Source organism: Colossoma macropomum, unplaced genomic scaffold (genome assembly GCF_904425465.1).
Source record: "Colossoma macropomum unplaced genomic scaffold, Colossoma_macropomum, whole genome shotgun sequence".
In the NCBI taxonomy this organism is placed as follows: Eukaryota; Metazoa; Chordata; class Actinopteri; order Characiformes; family Serrasalmidae; genus Colossoma; species Colossoma macropomum.
The window spans coordinates 32,419,864-32,437,361 of NW_023494787.1; the positions used below are offsets into that span (position 1 = coordinate 32,419,864).

General features: G+C 36.5%; 1 protein-coding gene across 5 annotated transcripts; it reads left to right on the plus strand.

The window, feature by feature from the left end:
* The first annotated feature begins 3,256 nt into the window (after positions 1-3,256).
* oxnad1 (oxidoreductase NAD-binding domain containing 1) lies at positions 3,257-16,623 on the plus strand. 5 transcript variants are annotated; one of them, XM_036567003.1, is made up of 8 exons: positions 3,257-3,329; positions 4,066-4,215; positions 4,481-4,538; positions 7,010-7,116; positions 13,929-14,070; positions 14,195-14,425; positions 15,270-15,378; positions 15,470-16,623. In XM_036567003.1, the coding sequence occupies exons 2-8, from the start codon at positions 4,118-4,120 to the stop codon at positions 15,625-15,627; spliced, it is 903 nt and encodes a 300-aa protein (XP_036422896.1). In that variant the 5' UTR covers positions 3,257-3,329; positions 4,066-4,117; the 3' UTR covers positions 15,628-16,623. The 5 variants fall into 5 exon arrangements, with proteins under 5 accessions (XP_036422896.1, XP_036422895.1, XP_036422897.1 ...); XM_036567002.1 differs by having other exon boundaries at positions 3,263-3,356; XM_036567004.1 differs by lacking the exon at positions 3,257-3,329 and adding an exon at positions 3,363-3,820.
* The last annotated feature ends 875 nt before the right edge of the window (positions 16,624-17,498 follow it).

Below are 17,498 nucleotides of genomic sequence, written 5' to 3' on the forward strand. Positions count from 1 at the left end.
TGTCTTCAAAACATGTCTTTAAACCAATAAAAGGTACTGTGAACAGGCTGATGTTGGCTTTTCATTTTGGTGGTTAAAAACCACACCCACACAGCATAAAGCAATAAAAATAATCAGAAGTGAATGGAATTGTGATACTGCCACTCAGAGTATATCTGAAAAGTAAAATAGAAAAGTGAAGGTAATCGCTTGTATTCTTTTCTTTAATGTTCATCATAGCTTGATGTTACACATTACAGTAAGTAATAGAGATGAGCAGATTGATACTCAGTACTTGCCAGTACTTCTCAAGTTTCCTTTTGAGAATAGATCTTCACATGAAATATGAGTACCAGGTGTTTTCTTACAGCAGCAATCTGATATCTACATTTTTATGACACTGAATACAATATTTTCCCTCTTGAATAAAAGCAGTGGGGTCTGGTGTAAATAGGCTTGTTAAACATGAATATGAAAACAACAGTGTGTTAATTTGTCCAGTCATATTTTTAATCCAGCCAATAAATAATCTCAAATAATCCCAAACTCAAACTTTGACGAGCAGAATGAGGAACAGGGTTTTGCAGAGTCATTGCTCATGGCAGACTCGAGTTGGGCAAGTGGAGCCATCGCGTATCATGAGATGGACAAACTTATCCAACCTGTGATTCAGTGCAGGGAGCAGTTCCTCACATACAAGAGTTAAAATATGGGGCATAGTTTACTTTGAGTGATCATTATCCAGTTTCATGTACTAAAATTTTAACATGTTTTCCAATTGCTAATACTTTTATTTATAGACTTGTCAATGAGGAAAGGAATCTACTTTTTACTCAATTTTATTTTATTCACAATACGTCTGTAATGTCCTTTTTCTTGTTTTGTTTCATTCTCATCCGTTGGTCACTTTCTTGTTTTATTATTTTATTTCAGGCATTTTATTTTAAGAGCATCACAACAAGTGATAAAGAAATTCAGTTCCTGTACCGATAGATGCTGAACGCTGTAAGTTCAACTGCAGTTCTATGTGGAATTCAGTCCTTGAGGAGTTGAGTTTTTCACTGTGGGAACAAGCAGGACTCAGATTTATTTACTCCAAAAACAGATATAATGCTACTATTAAAATAAATATCACTGTTGTCAGAACAAAATGTCAATTTTTTACATTTTTGACATATTTTTCTCCATTTTGACATAATTTGAAAATGCCTGTTGCCCTTTACATTATGTGTAAGTTTCATGATGAATGGGCCAAAAGAATTGGCCCATAATGACTTGGAGGAAAGTCTGATTCCATTGACTTACATTAAAAGTCAAGTAGATTTTTTTTCTTCTTCTGTAAAGTAACATTTTGGAGATTTTTGGTCTGACAACAGCAATATATAAATATGGTGGTTCTGTACAGTGCGCTAATTGAATTGTCTTGCTTCACAACAAACAACAAACACCTGTAGTGCTGAATGCCTGTGTCTGTGGTATTCATTCTTTTGGACTCATATAAACACTGACAGCTGATTATGAAGTCAAGGCATTCGCCTGGTTCAGGATGAAAGGATCCAGGGAACACCCATCACATACATTTGAGTGCATTGTTTTCAAGATCACACTCTAGAAGTTAAAGAGGAATTCTACCAGTTTTTCAAAATTTCTACATAATTCAATCATTGTGTAAACAAAGTCATTCAGAGTGGTTTGATGTGAGACGTTTCAGTGTGGAGAAACTTACCTTTTACACTGGTGGTGACAGGAACCAGGGTTACAATGTCTACAACGGAACTCACAAGTTTTTAGATGTAATGTTGATGATGGTCAAATAATGGTAAATCTGAAAAAATATATTTTCTCAGGGGACGATTTTCCCTTACAGTGCTCTGCACGTACCATCATGAATACATTAAAAATACTTTTTGGGCCAAAATTTTCTCTGTCTGTCTCAAACGTCAGGCAGCGTATTCAAAATCATTTCATGTAAAAACTTTCCGTGAAGGAACTTACAGAGGCATTTAACTCTACTGATGTCTGGTTCCTATCACCACCAGTGTGAACAATTCTGACTTTGGAAGTTTCTCTAGAACAGCACATCTCAGATCAAACCACTCTGAATCTGTGGAATTCCTCTTTACCTTTAACTTAACATGATGCTGTCGACTGTCAACAAATCTGAACTGGTGTGGCAAGAAAGCAAACTTAGATGGCAGTAACAGCCTGAACGGAATAAGGTGTACAGATGCCAAGATAATGAAAAAAGGATGGAGCATGGAGAAAAACAGACTTTTTAAGAAGAGAGAGGCCACATGAGAAACAATAACAGTTTTAATGTGATGGAATGGATTGTTATTGTGATTGTACATGTACAATGAAATTTCATTTTATGACTTTCTGAGTATATGATGCTTATTGTTGGTCAGAAATGTATAATCTGTCTAAGCTAACATCCTCAGTTCTAATAAGAACAGAAGGCACTTTGCACAAGATTGCAAGCACTTAAAACATTTATTGTGCTCAGAATTCGTCTTTTGGCAATATTTAAGATTTCCTTAGTAGACTAATACAGATGTGTATTATATATATATATATATATATATATATATATATATATATATATATATATATATATATATACGTTCAATCTGTGTGGAAAACTGGCGCTTCAACACTCAACATAATTCACAGTATCTGCCTGTGACCAGTAGAGGTCGCTTGTTTAACATGACAAGAGCAGTGATTGCCTAGAAGAAAAAGTCGGTTGTAAAGAGTGACCATGAAACTCACCATCAATTTTTTCCCACTGGATAATTTGTTTTATTATATGTCCACTTAAAATCGCCTAGTAGAGTGATTTTCAGACTGGGATTCATTAGCTATATACTTTTTTTATTATTAAAATACGAGAGAGATGGCGAGGGCCAGTTGCTTCAGCACTGAATGTTTTTAGATAGGTCCACTGTTAGCACAAATGCAAATTTTTGTAATGTTTTGCAATGTTGTTAATATTGTGATGTTCAAATAAAAATAGGACTAAACGTATAACCAGAGAATGTTTTAAGCAGGGAATATATTTACACGCAGCACGTCCATAAGCTGAATTTGAGATATTATTTACTGAACATATAACATTTGAACGTTTGTAAATATACCAGAGGTATGGACGTCTTATTTTTTTATGTCTGATAATGAGCATGTATGCATGTATTCAGAGCCATGTATTCATATATATATATATATATATATATATATATATATATATATATATGCGTATCTCTACGCAAGTGCGTGACTCGGAACTACTTCCAGGTCACTCACGTGTTTCCAGAGATCATGACCGAGGTCAAACAGCCGGACTAACACAGGTACTAGAGATCAAGAGGAAAGAATAGGTGGGTTGTATTGACAGAATGGATATATGCTTTTAGACCTAAAGTTTGCATTTTAAAAGAAGAAAAACCTTTTGCTTTACTGTAAAACTGGACCATTAAACAAGTAAACTAAGCTAGCCTGTCGGCATCGAAACGGCGGTGTTCCCATTGGTTTAGTTCCGTTCTGCATACTCGTAGACTATGTAGTGAAAACCTACTGGTCTTTGGTACAGTTCGAGCTGCTGCATTCCGAGTGCACTTCGAGGTCGTCATCGTTAACGTTCGCTTAAGTAGTGTCGTTCGACTTTTTTCGTATAACACTACAGTGAAATTCTAGAGCTCACAGGTGAAGATCAAGTCAAGTGGGCTTTATTGTGTTTATTTTACTTTAGCTATCATTCGAATAACGTTACGAGAATCGAATTCGAACACTTCACACCTGCGATGGCGGCTGCAAGTCTACACACTAGTTAGGACACAAATAGGTAAATTGGAGCGCGGCATGCCCAACGATGCTATAGGTAGCTAGTTAGCTAACTAAAATACAGAGCCAACATAACACGCCTGTGTACACACTCAGTAACTGATGGCAGGCTGACTTATGATGTAGTTATTCAGATTTTTGTGCTTTTTTCATTGGGTTAATGAACGCCTCTGTTTAACGGCTGGTATGTAATGCTTGGTCTTTAAGCTGCCAAATGTTCTCTTAGCGCTGTTTACTCTCTGTTAGTTATCCTGTAACTGAGAAGAGACTGAATGTTCAGAGTCCATCTCTCACTGCGATGAGCGCCCCTTGGATTTTAAAAACCACGGCTAGAGGTGTCGTCGGGAATCTGGGGTCAGTACTGACCAGATGTGGCGCCGTATCTAAATCTATGCGGTGAGTACATGTAGGACCTCACTGTCAGCTTTTTGTTAAGCTGTTACCTGATAAAACTGATCGACAAACGTGTAGTGAACATGTTACATCTGCAAGATCCAGTAATGATCATGTAATTTAATTGTTTGGTAATTTGGACCTTATAGCCACATATAACAGAGTATGTTTTGTCAAGACTGTATGTTTATTGTAAGTATGCTGTGAATCTGAGTAGTTGTGAAGTCTGTTGGCTTGTCTGACTTGTCATTTATTTTTTGTCCCCTAGAAAAATATCTAGACAAGCTGACCACCTTGAAAGGACGGCTAATGTTTATAGGCAAGAGGTGAGTCACTGGTGTCACTCTTCAAGTGTTTCTGATACTTTATCAGATACGATCAGTTCTGTGTGAACATTTGTTGAACTGTTAAGCTCAGGTTGGTCAGATGAGAGATTCTAATATATATTCTAATACCGTATATATATAAAAATAATAACACACTATTGGAAACATAAACCACCTATAGAAATCAGTGGGTCACACATAAGTGATCAGAGATCTATGCTCATATTACAGATGACTACAAAAATTCTGATTAGTTGTTTGTTGTACTCTCATTAAGGCATTTTGTTTTGTGTAATTCTATAGCATTTGGCTCTGATACACTTATGTCTGCAATAAAATGTTTTTAGGTGAAGGGTCACATTAGACTATGTAGGTGAGGGGGTCACACATCATGTGCTGGTATGATGTTATTTGGCTGATGTCCCAGTGTTATGTCACTTGCCTTTCATATAATTAGGAGCGTGTTTAACAAATAGAGACAGTCCCATATACAGCAATTCAATAACAAACACACTTTGTAAATAATCATAAGTTTATGCCATTGTTTTCACAAGATTCAGAATTTAGTTCAGGGATTTTGGAGCAATATATGTTTGAACTAGTGATGTCATCCTTGATACTGAAGCTTTGGAGCATGTGAGTCATTCTATGGAAACGTCCATTTTTGTGTCCCTAGCATTTACAGATATAGGTTTTTAAATAAGTTATATAGAATTCCAAGCACCACAGAAGTGCTCATCCTCACAGTCATGTGTAAAGGGTGAGTACCATGTTTTGAGGTAAAAAAAACATGTTTTTTCTGCAGTTTTAACTGTAATAATCTGTACATGACTATGAAATATATGATTTAAACGACATAAAGAATACAAATGCCAAATAAATATGTAAAATGTATAATGAAAGTTGTTGTTTGCAGGAGTCGTGTCAATGGTGTTACTGCGTGACAAAAAACCTCTTATTTTGAAATAAAAATCACACTGACATCACTTGACTTCATTTTACCTATTTTTTTGACGATCTATGAAGAAAAGCACATGGTAAGTTCACTGTCTCTTTCAGTTACCAGAAATTTTCTCATTTAGCTCATGATTTCATATGAAGCTTTAAGTTGATGTCACTGGTATGACCTACTTTATTCTTAGGTAATTGTGAAAAAATAAATACAAATGGATTAAATGACATTTTAGTGGATATTCCATGATTGACAACATGTGGTTTGATGCTCTTTAGCTGCCATTTTATAAAATGCATTTTTCATTAAAGATGTCACTGGTGTTACTGTCTCTGGTGTTACGTTTCTTATGTGTAACACCAATGACAATCAGTAACGCCAGTGACTCTTAAGGACAGTTAAAAAAAAATGGACGTTTCTGTAGAATGACACACTTATAAAAAAAAACCAGCTCACTTAATTTGAAACATGGTATCAATGCTCGGTTTACGTTCTACAAATACACATGACCACTGACGTCCGAGACGTCTGCACACAACCACGTGACTGCTAGGAGATTTGATATGAACACCATCAACTCTAAGGTGATGTAATTTTTTTTTTTTTTTTATCATGTATCACACCTTTGCATTGTGTTTGTTACTATTTACTTTTAGTGCTTTCGAAACGATTTGCATACTTTTAGGACGTGCACATTTTGACTTGAATTGTAAAACATTTCCCAAGACAGAGTAGCAATAGAGTTAGATTTATAGCTGCTGATAACGCTTTTAGCCTCCTGGTGTCACTAATGTGTGCTGGTTTTAAGAGCTTCATGTTTACCATCAGTAGTCTGATCGAATTAATACACTGCCCACACCTGTTCAAATTTCAGAGAACGAAAAGTAACAAGACAAATTAAGCTAATGTTTGTCTAGGTGTTTGTATGGTTACAAATCTGATTGCTTCAAGTTATATTTTGAGAGAAGTTTTACTTTTAATTTTTAACATATAATTATTATTTTTCCATCACCTGAGAGGTTTCTTTGCGGTATAGAGCTTTTTGAGCGCTTTCCATTTAGAAAGGCTGTAAGGCTGTTTTAAGATATCTTTTTCTGTAAATAGCAGCATTCCATTTAAAAACACTCTAGTCTCCTCCTCAGTCCAGCTCTACCTCTCTGTCATGCTGTTTTTGGTTTGTTGTAAGAACCTGTAATGGAAATCTGTCACATGACACTTAATATATGTGTAAATGCAATTAAATGCAATGTAAATGTTTACCCTCCAAAAACAGTTAAGGTATCAACAAATGACTTATTCACTAAAGTTGAATGGCAAGAAGTTTTATTGAGCTCCATAAAATTGCATACAGTTTCTGTTTTCATTGTCTGAATTAAGACTTTTTGAAGCCTTTTTGAAAACATTTAACACAATTTTTTTTGGATGGAAACAGCTGTTCAAAATATTTTTTCGTTATTCAAAAGAATGTGTGTGTGTGTGTGTGTGTGTGTGTGTGTGTGTGTGTGTGTGTGTTTAACAGGCCCTGTTTACCGCTCGAGTGTGTAGCATCACAAATGAGTCAGACACAGTCAAGAGACTCCGGCTAGAAGTGCCCCATCCTGACTTTAGCTTCCGTGCCGGCCAATGGTAAGAAATGTGATTGTTTAATGCTTAGGCCTGTGGATCATTCATTAGACATTTGTAACTGTGATTGCCTCACTGTGATTACATGCATGCTCACATCCTTAATGACTGCACGGACAATGAATTGGTGTGAAATAGAATTGTTTTATACTGAGAATGAATAATGTAGAAAAGAAGTGTTTACTTCAGAGGACCAGGAGAGGGTGCTGTAAGCATAGAAAATGACTTGTTTTTGGACCTGCAAAACAGAGGTGTTGAACTGACTTTAAGAATGCACCCAGTAATGTATAAACTGCTTGCTGCTCTTTTACTGCCACCCAAATGCAAGCAGCCTGAAGGAATGGAGCCAATGAGATTAGCAGTCTGGTTGTCACTTAATTTACATTTCAAGCAGGGGTTCTAAACACATGCTAGGTGACGTAAAACATGAGCAATGGATATTGACCATATACATGTTACATAAAAATGGAAAATAGTACAATAGCAAAGAGTTTAGTCATCATCATTATCATCATTATCATCATAATCACTATCCCTTCATTATTCTTTACTCAATCTTGGTTCCCTTTTGTTTGTGTCTTGACTTTATGTCTAGTGACCCAGCCACTATAAAGAACAATACAGAAACTTCCTAGTACTCTTACACTGAGACCAACTATAATACGATGCATTGGGACAGTTTTGCTGATGTGCTAGAAAATATTCCTCTATTGTTCACATTATCAACAAAGAAGTTCCCTTTGTAGAGTTTTGTTCCAACCTTTTTCACTTTACTGCTGGATGTACAACCAGGGAAGGCACACAATGAATGCCTGGCCAGTTGGACAAATGTATTAACAACAGACAGGTGAGCTAGCTTGCTAGATTAGCTTTCACTTGCTAAGTTGTTTCTGATTCGAAGAGGCCACTTCAGCCTTGTGAATGGTGAAGATGCAAGGTTTACTCAAGATTAGGACTGCCCAGTTTACACTGAAAGCAGAGAAAATTAGAAAAAAAAAAAATCAACCATTTATTAGACATACAGTTATTCATAGGAAATGTATGTTGCCAGCAAGAGCAGCATTTACCTAATTAGTTAGAAACCATGCCTTTAGGTTCCCAGGGGCTTTTATGTTTGGATTTGTACAGTCGTATGCAAAAATTTAAACACATCTGGTCAAAATATGTTTTTTTGTTTGTGTAAGTGAAAATACGTTAACACGTCTTCTACAGGGAGCAACCTTAAATATGGCATTTTTCTGCAAAATTTAATGCACAATTTCTATTTATATGGCAAGTTTAACATAATGGAAAAAAAATAAAATATAATGTGCCGAAGCGTGTTCTGTGTCCCTTAGGAAATGAACAAAACATGTAGTTTGACCACGAGTGCACAAACTTTTGCATATGACTATGTTTGCATGCTCCTGAAGATGTTGATTTAGTTGGAGAAGATGTTTTAGATGTGCAACCTGTGTGTTAGGACAGTGTTGTTGGAAACAAGCTATGAGCCGTCATAACTGTTCTGTTGTTCTGGGTGTACATTCACATCTCACCCAAGCAACGTTTGTCCAGAGTCTGGGGTTAGACTCAAGCTGTGTAGTATTGAACCCAGTGTGGATAAAATTCAAAGGCTTGAAATCTCATATTCCAGCTAGCATAAATGAGCATTCTTGTTGCAAGTGTATTTGATAAATAGAGGCTGCTAGTAAAGGTTTTCACATTAAGCCCCTTTTATAATGACTGCTGCAGCATGTACAGTTGAGCCCAAAATTATTCATACCCATGTCAGTATCCATTTGTTTGATTTAGAGTGAATTTTAATTGCCCAATATGTTTCTTTTGGCCGGAAATGACAAGTGACAAAAGACTGTAAGACAGTGCTCACTTAGCCTTTGTAAAAGTTCATCTTGACAAAAAAAAAGAACGCTTTTGGTCATCAATTCTATGGACAGATGAGGCAAAAATGGGGTTGATTGGTCACAGGTACATGGCTTTCATTTGGTGAAAGAAAGCAGAAGCATTCAACCCCAAGATAATCATTCTCCATGGTCAAGCATGGTGGTGGGAATGTAATGCTTTGGGAGTGTTTTTCAGCCAATGGGCCTGGCAACCTTGTCAGAGTAAACTGCATCATGACTAAAGAGGACTACATTAAGATTCTGGAGGAAAACGTCATGCAGTCTGAAAAACTCGGCCTTGGGCTGCATTGGCCTTTCCAACAAGACAGTGATCCCAAACATTCAGCCAAAGTGGTCAGAAATGCTTAACAGAAAACAGTATCTACATTTTGGAGTGGCCCAGCCAGAGTCCAGACCTCAAACCCATTGTAAGTCTGAGGAGGGACTTAAACACCAGAATGATGGCAAGGAAGCCTTCCAACTTCAAAGACTTGGAACTCTTCGCAAAAGAGGAGTTGTCCAAAGTCCCAGTGGAGACATGCAAAAAGCTTGTTAGCAATTATAAGAATTGATTGATTACTGTAATGGCAAATAAAGGCTTTTGCTATTTATCACACAATTTTGGACATGACATTTTTCATAGAAATGTGAAAACAAACATGTATATAGTTATTTTTCTAATTTATATCTCTAGCACAATGTCTTGCCCTCTTATGTCATTTCCAGCCAGAAGAAACCTATTGGTCAAATAAAAGTGTCATGGGCATGGGTATGAATAATTTTTGGCTTAACAGTACATAATTAAATGATACAGCGCAGTATAAGCCATTAGTATGTGGGTGAAGTGCAGGCACCATGCTGTATTTTTTGTTGGAGCAGCTTCACAGCTCTTTGTAAAGGTTTCAGTGTTCAATGTCAGGTTGTCTACTATCAGTGTTAATAATCCTGAATGATAATGATGCACAGAGAGCATCATTATGTGGAGTTTTTATTTTTATTAATCATTTTATAGTAAATACTGCACACGTTTACTGATGTTGTAAAAAATGCCATTTAGAAAACATATTTGACATGAAAATTTTATTTTTATTTAAAAATAAATAAAAAAAATGTTATTTAACATTGTGATATTGTAAACCATGATAAAAGGTTAGGTAATTATCATGATACATTTTTTTTATACCGGCACATGCCTAGCTGAACACAGACCGGAAGTACCGGAGTTAGAGAGAAAAGTGGACCAGTGTGGAGTAGCTGAGGACTAACCTGGTGCCCAGCTGTCAGATATAATACAGCATAGATTGTGTCAAAGATTTGTAAGACATTTTAACCAAATGTTATACTTGAAGGCTTAAAAGCACTTGTCTAACCTATCGTTCTTCAGTTCCGTGATCGGGTCATGACTATGTGCACATCAGGCATGTGCCAATATTGAGTATGAAAGGACAGCAGTACAGCCTTTACTGTGAGCTGTGAAGGCACTCAGAACAATAACACACTAAAACAGCTGTACAGACATCAAATACAGCATGAAAGCATGCTCTGCATGTCTAGATCATCTTATTTGACTAAAATGCAGTGACTATATTTCAGAGTGTGTATGATAATATTGTGTTAAATATTGCAGCATCATATTACTGAATATCAGCACTTATCTAATGCACAATGTAGTGGATGGACACAATGAAGTTCAAATGCTGTCATTTTTTCTTAAGGGGCTCTCAGCAAAAAATAATAATAATGTCCTTGTCTCAGTGAGTTTGATTCAATTCTCTGGGTTGAGAGTCGAAGTATGGGCTTAAGGACAGTTCCAGCTCAGCATGATGCCAATGGGATGATTTGCTTCCTGGAATTTGGGTGCAAAACAAGTGGAAATTAAAAGTGAAGTGGAAATAAAAGGAAAAAAAAGTTTGGCTTAAATGCAAACAATTCTGGGTCTAACAGGCAAAGCAGTGCTGAGAATCCAAGTGTGGGCTGAAGGGCACAGTTTCCACTGTTTATTATTGCTGCTTTAACTTCACAATAACAGAAAACACTCAGTAATAATTGCATTTTGTTAGACTTAGTCATTTTATCAGCGCAGTGCAGAGCCGAATGAAATTGAACATTGCCGGTTTAAGGGAGAGAGAGACAATTACTTGTTGTCCATGAAATGACTGATTTATTTTGCGGGAACTTGTGTGTGTGTGCGCACTTCGCTTATGTGAGTGCGAGCAAAAGGAAAGGGGTGAAAAAGTCACTGGATGATTTATGTAAATTCATGCAGAGAAACTCCTCCGGACCATATGACTGTTGTTCTTCTGATGCTGATAAATAATTCAGAGGCCAGTGAGAGAGTGGGCGTACGTGGTTGGGCACCATATGTGTTGTCGCTTATTTGAGTTGCGCATAAACTTAAGAAATTGCTAAGAGCAACTAGTAGAAATGTTGCATTTTCAGGTTTGTTTGCCTCTAGTTTTCCTTCTGATATGATGCGTCGCTACTTTGTAAATATCGTGCTCCTCTGGAGTTCTTACAGTGGGGGCTGAATTACTTATACTGCAAAAGCTTATTACAATATTCTTTCTGTTAAATGTCCCTAGATTTTGGTTGTAATTTGGGTTGTTGAACATGAAATAACTCTACACTTTTAAAAAAGATGGTTCTATAAGGGTTGTTTTAGTAAAGAAAATGGTTCTATATAGAACCATGAACACTCAAAGAACCCTTTGCATGATAAAAGGGTTCCATACAGCACCTGAAAAGGTTCTTCTATTGTAACAAGCTTGACATTGTAACAATAAAAGAACATTTTTGGTGCTATATGGAACCCATTTGAAAAAGGTTCTATATAGAACCATCTACACTATATTCTCCATCAATCTGAAGAACGCTTCCATTTTGCAGGGAACCCTTTAATCATGCAAAGATTTAGAACTATTTTCTTTACTAAGGATTTGCAGCATGGTGTGAATATGAAGCGATGGTTCAGTCAAGAATCAGATTTGCACAATTTTATCATTACCCAAAATCTAATGGATAGTGACATGATTGGTATCTGGTGCATTTTTGTACTGGAATTATGAGGCTAATGTAGCTAACAAGTAATGGAAGCTTACAGTTCACCAGTTGTGCAAACTGCATTGCTTTCATAAACACTTTCATAAAACTGAGTTTAGCTGTTATATAATCTCAAATAGAATTTGCTGACATGTTGCATTAACATAAATAAATTACTTCATGTCCAGATTTTTATCTAGATACACTCAATATACTTAGGCCAGATTCACATTAAAATGTGTCTTCACTGTGACCACTGTGACTGTTACATAGGTTCCTGTGTAAATTAACACGTTTCCATTTTTGGTATCCTCCTGAAAACATGGTTCCTCACCTGTTACTAGCAAATATCAAAAGCAACCGTTAAAACAATAGTCTGCATCGGCAGATGAACGAATCATTTGTATTGGCAGCGAAGGCTTTGTCTTGCAGCTGCTGTGATTTCTGCAGTAGTCGGTGTCACTGTCTGGAGGACTTTTTAGACACGAGAGAGAAGTCAAGAATTCTTTAAATGTGTGCAGATGTAGAAAACACATGCCATTTATACTTTGGTTTAAAGTAGAACTATAAGATTTTTTGTGTTGAAAGTAAAAGTATTATTGTTGAGTAGGAAAAATAAAAACTCACTAAAATATGGTGTGTGTGCTGCTGCAAGTCACCCTGTTAAAATCATTTAAAAGTCAGAAGTGTCGAGCAGGATTTTGTGTGAGTTTTTTGTACCACATCATACATCTTTATGTATTAATGTCACTTGCACAGGCTCTATGTTTAGGTCTCGAATGCAAAATCAACATTATTCTGATGAAGATATCATGACCATTGTAGACAATTCACTTATATTCTTATCTCCACATTCTTTTAAATCTTTAAAAGTTTACAAGTTCTCTTTAAATGCACTTGCAGTCATCAGATTAATCTGCTTGCAGGGGTCTGAAGTACAGTCAACATTACAAAATGTTCTTACTTTGCATGCAATTACACATTTCCACCAGAGGGGTCTGACATATTGTGGCTTTAATGTGGTGAAGAGCAGTATTTGATCCGAAAGTTGTTTGAGTGATCCACTCGTAATCTGACTGCAGTGCGTCCTGAGTGTGTTTTCACCTTGCTTTTCATGCAGTCAAATGAAATCGAAACGTGATCCAATCACCGTGTACTCACGTTGATGCAAGGTGCAAACAGCCTCATAGGCTTTTACACTGATCCTATTTGGTCAGTAAGCTTCCCTTACATGTTAGCTGCTAGATTTGCCAGGTCACGTGTTTTTTTTTTGTTTTTTTTTTCTTACTTTATTCTTAATCCCATTACATTAAAGCTGTTCATGAGGACCACACTTGTTTTATGTAGAGAAATAGCGTTTTTATTTAGGAATAACAGGTGAAGATTAACTTGCAATATCAGCATGTTGGAATAGTGTGTGACAGTTCATCCAGAGTAAAAACATTTGGGATGAATTGCTTATATTGCTATATGATAAAATTTGTTATTCAAACTTAACTTTGCACAGCTGAATATTTTAAAATATTTTGTTATATTTTTATTTTATTTATATGTGATCTAATGGCGCTGCTATTGTTGCTATACAGTAATTTAACTGGTGCTATCCTGTCTGGGTTTATCCCCCCCAGCACTTTGGGTGATCTTGGCTGAGTTCTGTTGGTCTCTGGTCAGTTTCAGACCCAAAATGCAATACTGTGTGTCTAATAAGATCAGTCCAGACAGAAAGTTCTCTGGCAGTATTCAGGTTTTCTGGCCTGACTTTTGGGTCTTTTGGGTACATTAGACTTGTAGCTCCAGTGCAGAACAACTCAAACTTCGGGCACCTAAAGGGGAAATGTATGTAAAGTAAATTTTTGGTAGAAACATTGCATTAATGAGAGTGAATTTTGTGTTCAGGGTAGACTTTTTCATCCCAGGCATGGAGAAGGTGGGTGGTTTCTCTGTGTGCTCCAGCCCTGGCCTTTTTCAAAGAAAAGGACTTATAGAACTTGCAGTGAAGTACACAGAACACCCGCCTGCGCACTGGATACACACCAAGGTAAGTGTGTGTGTAACTCAAGCAGAGCAGAAGTGTATGCCCTTGGGTGTTGATTTTCTTATGGTGCTATACTTGATGTCAGTATTGAGTTGCAATAGGAAAGACCTTCCTCTTCCTCTCTCAGTGCACAGTGGACTCTCATGTGGCAGTGAGAATAGGCGGCAATTTCTGTTTTGACCCCAGCCCGTCCGAACCCGTGATGGACCTCCTGCTGGTGGCTGGTGGGGTAGGCATTAACCCCCTGTACTCCATCCTAATGCACACAGCTGACCTGCTCAAACAGCCGCATGGATACACCCCAGGACGCACTCACCTCTGTTACAGTGCCAAGAACACACAAGAACTGCTTTTCAAAGTGAGTGCCTGTATATGAAGCGCTGCTGTAAATGCGCCAGGTGACCAAAACATGCGCTAAAACATAACTATACTTGGCTGTCCATCACGTTCTGACTTCATCAAACATAATTTTTGTTTTCCACATATTACACTGTGTGACTGAATTTTGATACACGAGTTAGATGATTTCTAAAATATAAGTGAAACTTTCTAATTATCAGTTAATTATGTGCTTGCATTTTTTTCTGAAATTTAGACCTGTTGATTAACAGTAGTTAACAATAGTTAAAGAAATCAATACCCAGTTTTCTTCTTATCTCAAATATACACTGATCAAAAATATGAACACAACACTTTTTACTGAAACCCTGCTGAAATTTCATGATGACTGGCCCATGCTGATGTTAATGTAATGACATTTTAACAAGTTTTTTTGTAATATTTTTGTTGGTCTATTTGTCATTAAATTTTGACAAAACAGACAGGACAACTGACTTTCAATTCATGTTTTAAAAAAAAATTAGAGAATAACAAGGTTTGCCTCAAATTGCACCAAATTGTAGGGTAATTTTCAATAGCATTGCTTCTGTGGGTTCTGGTGTTGTATGACTTATGTATTTTGGATCATAGCTAAAAAAAAGTAGTTGCAGCTAGGCTGCTTGAAGCCTGAGTACATATTAAAAACAAAAACAAATACAAAGATGTTTACTAAATTTATCAAATCTTGGTTGTTGGAGGTAGACTTAACAGTTAAACCAGATTACATCAGTGACCCAGACATTCCTTGATGCTTGAGACTATTTGTAATATGTTCAAAACATTGTTTAAAATATCATTAATCTTTTTTTTTTTTCCCCTTTCAGAATAGCATCATTGGTGTTTGCCAGGAATTTCCAGATAACTTCTCTTGCAGCTTCCATGTGACTCGACAGAGCTCGGAAGTAGAGCAGGAACTGCAGCCCTACACAACTAGTGAGTCATGCATAACTGCATTATACATTTGTCAAATGTGGACAGTTAATTAGGATGTACAACCTCTGACACTATACGTCTTCACTTATAGGTGAAAGGATATCAGAGGAGGTGCTGAGGCATCATGTAGATCCCCAGCGCACATTGTGTTATTTGTGCGGTCCGCCACCCATGATTGAGAGCGTTTGCACAGACTTGCAACAGCTTGGCCTGCTGCAGAACAGAATCCTTTATGAGAAGTGGTGGTAGCTTTCGGCTTAGATATCTACAGCCTGTAGAGTACCTCAACGGTCAGAAAAACAAAAAAAGACTGGTGGACCAGTAATTTAAACGCACAATTACATACAACTAGTAATTTTTTTTTATCTGTGCAATTCACTGTCGTCTTCTTCAAGCAGCAGCTTATTTTTACAGTCAGTGCGTGTGTTAGGGATACTACACAGTTAAAATCAAGCAAAAGAGGTAAAGCCAATTTTTAACACTGCAAATAGCAGTACACAGGACAAAGTTTATGTACATTTTTTAACTTTGAACTTAATACTATTTATTTATAACAGTAACTCAAATCAGTTTTTGGAGAACATTCGAAGGATAGTGGTGACGTGTCTGCTTGAGTGCAAAGTTGTAAACTAGTCAGACAGTTTGATGTTAAGGGGCTGTTTCCTCCTTACATCAACATATTTTTTAGGAATTTCACTGCATGAAAATTCAGGTGTAAACACGCACACCAGGAAACACTGTGATCAGATCCCGCAGACCTCATTCATAGGTGGTCAAAGACTGATCTTCACTGCTTTCAACAGTGAAAAGAGTGCGTTTTTGTAAACAGAATGTGTTTTCTAAATCTACATGCAAATCCATGAGCGGAAAAGTGTCTGCCCAAACCAAACTTGTTGGTTTGTATCATAACACGAAAACACTGTATGTGTTAATGTGCTTTTTTTATGCAGGAAAGCAAAGTCAAATCTCAGCTGGTCACCCTGGGGATGCATGTGTAAAAGTGTATCCAGAAACATCCAGAAATGAAACACATGTTAAGGCAAGATGTAAACGACCTTCAAGTGAAGTCTCTCTGTTCACTATAATGTGAATCACATCAATGGCATATAAAATACAAATAAGTGTGGATTCTAGTGAAGCCCTGAGGGTAGTCAGTCAGTTTTTGAAAGAAATGGGTGTTGCTATGTGTGTCATGTGCCTCTAATTGTAAAATAAAAATTGAATATTATCATTTTTGAGATTGAAGATTGTTTATTCTTGCTTATTTAAGGATACATTCCCAGTATCCTGTTTGCCTTTATATTTAGCAGTTTTGCCAAATCACATTCCAGGCCAGCAAGTGCTTGACTGCATTTCACTTTTACACGGGTCAGATGTTTTTTTTCACTGTTTTGTTTATTCCTCAGCTGTTCACATTTCAACCCCTAGACGGCAGCATTAATATATTGTCATTGTCCAAAGAAAAACATGTAGCTCCAAAATATTAACTTTACAGAAGGCAGAGACATCTTAAATTTCAATGTCAGTTAATGTAACAAGAATTTCATCAGTCATTTTAGAGCATTTCTATTGGTCCACTCATCATGAAATTCTAACACAACGTAAAGGGTAGCTGCTGCGTCCAAATCATGTAGAAAAATAGAAATCAGCAAAAATGAAGATGCATTTTTTTTGAACAGGTAAGGTGTTTTTATATTAATAATTATTTATATATATATATATATATATATATATATATATATATATTTAAAAATAAGCTAAGCAATGGTAAAATACAAAGGTACCCCAATAAACATCGTCACAAATACATTTCCTCTGTAAAGGTCAATAACTCATCTTTTAATATTATGTGTCATGAACAGTGATACTACACTTTGTAGACTCTTCTTTTTACTTGCACATAAACTATAAGGTTTTCAATATCGGAATGGGATTATGGGGTTATTATCCATAGCAGGCTCCGTACTCGTTTGCTCAGTCTTCAACAATTCCGTTATAGTTTATTTTAAAGTATAAAAATGCTATATATAGAAACACTATATGGTCACAGTTGAGATTAATTTCTAATAAAACCATGCAAAGAGTTGCCAGTTTATTAGGTACACCAATTAATAAATCAT

Bases quoted from the DNA above. Each gene is read 5' to 3' on its own strand.
- oxnad1 (XM_036567000.1), top strand. The intron at 4,539-7,009 runs GTGAGTCACTGG...TGTGTTTAACAG, and splicing joins CTAATGTTTATAGGCAAGAG to GCCCTGTTTACCGCTCGAGT. The intron at 14,426-15,269 runs GTGAGTGCCTGT...TTCCCCTTTCAG, and splicing joins CACAAGAACTGCTTTTCAAA to AATAGCATCATTGGTGTTTG.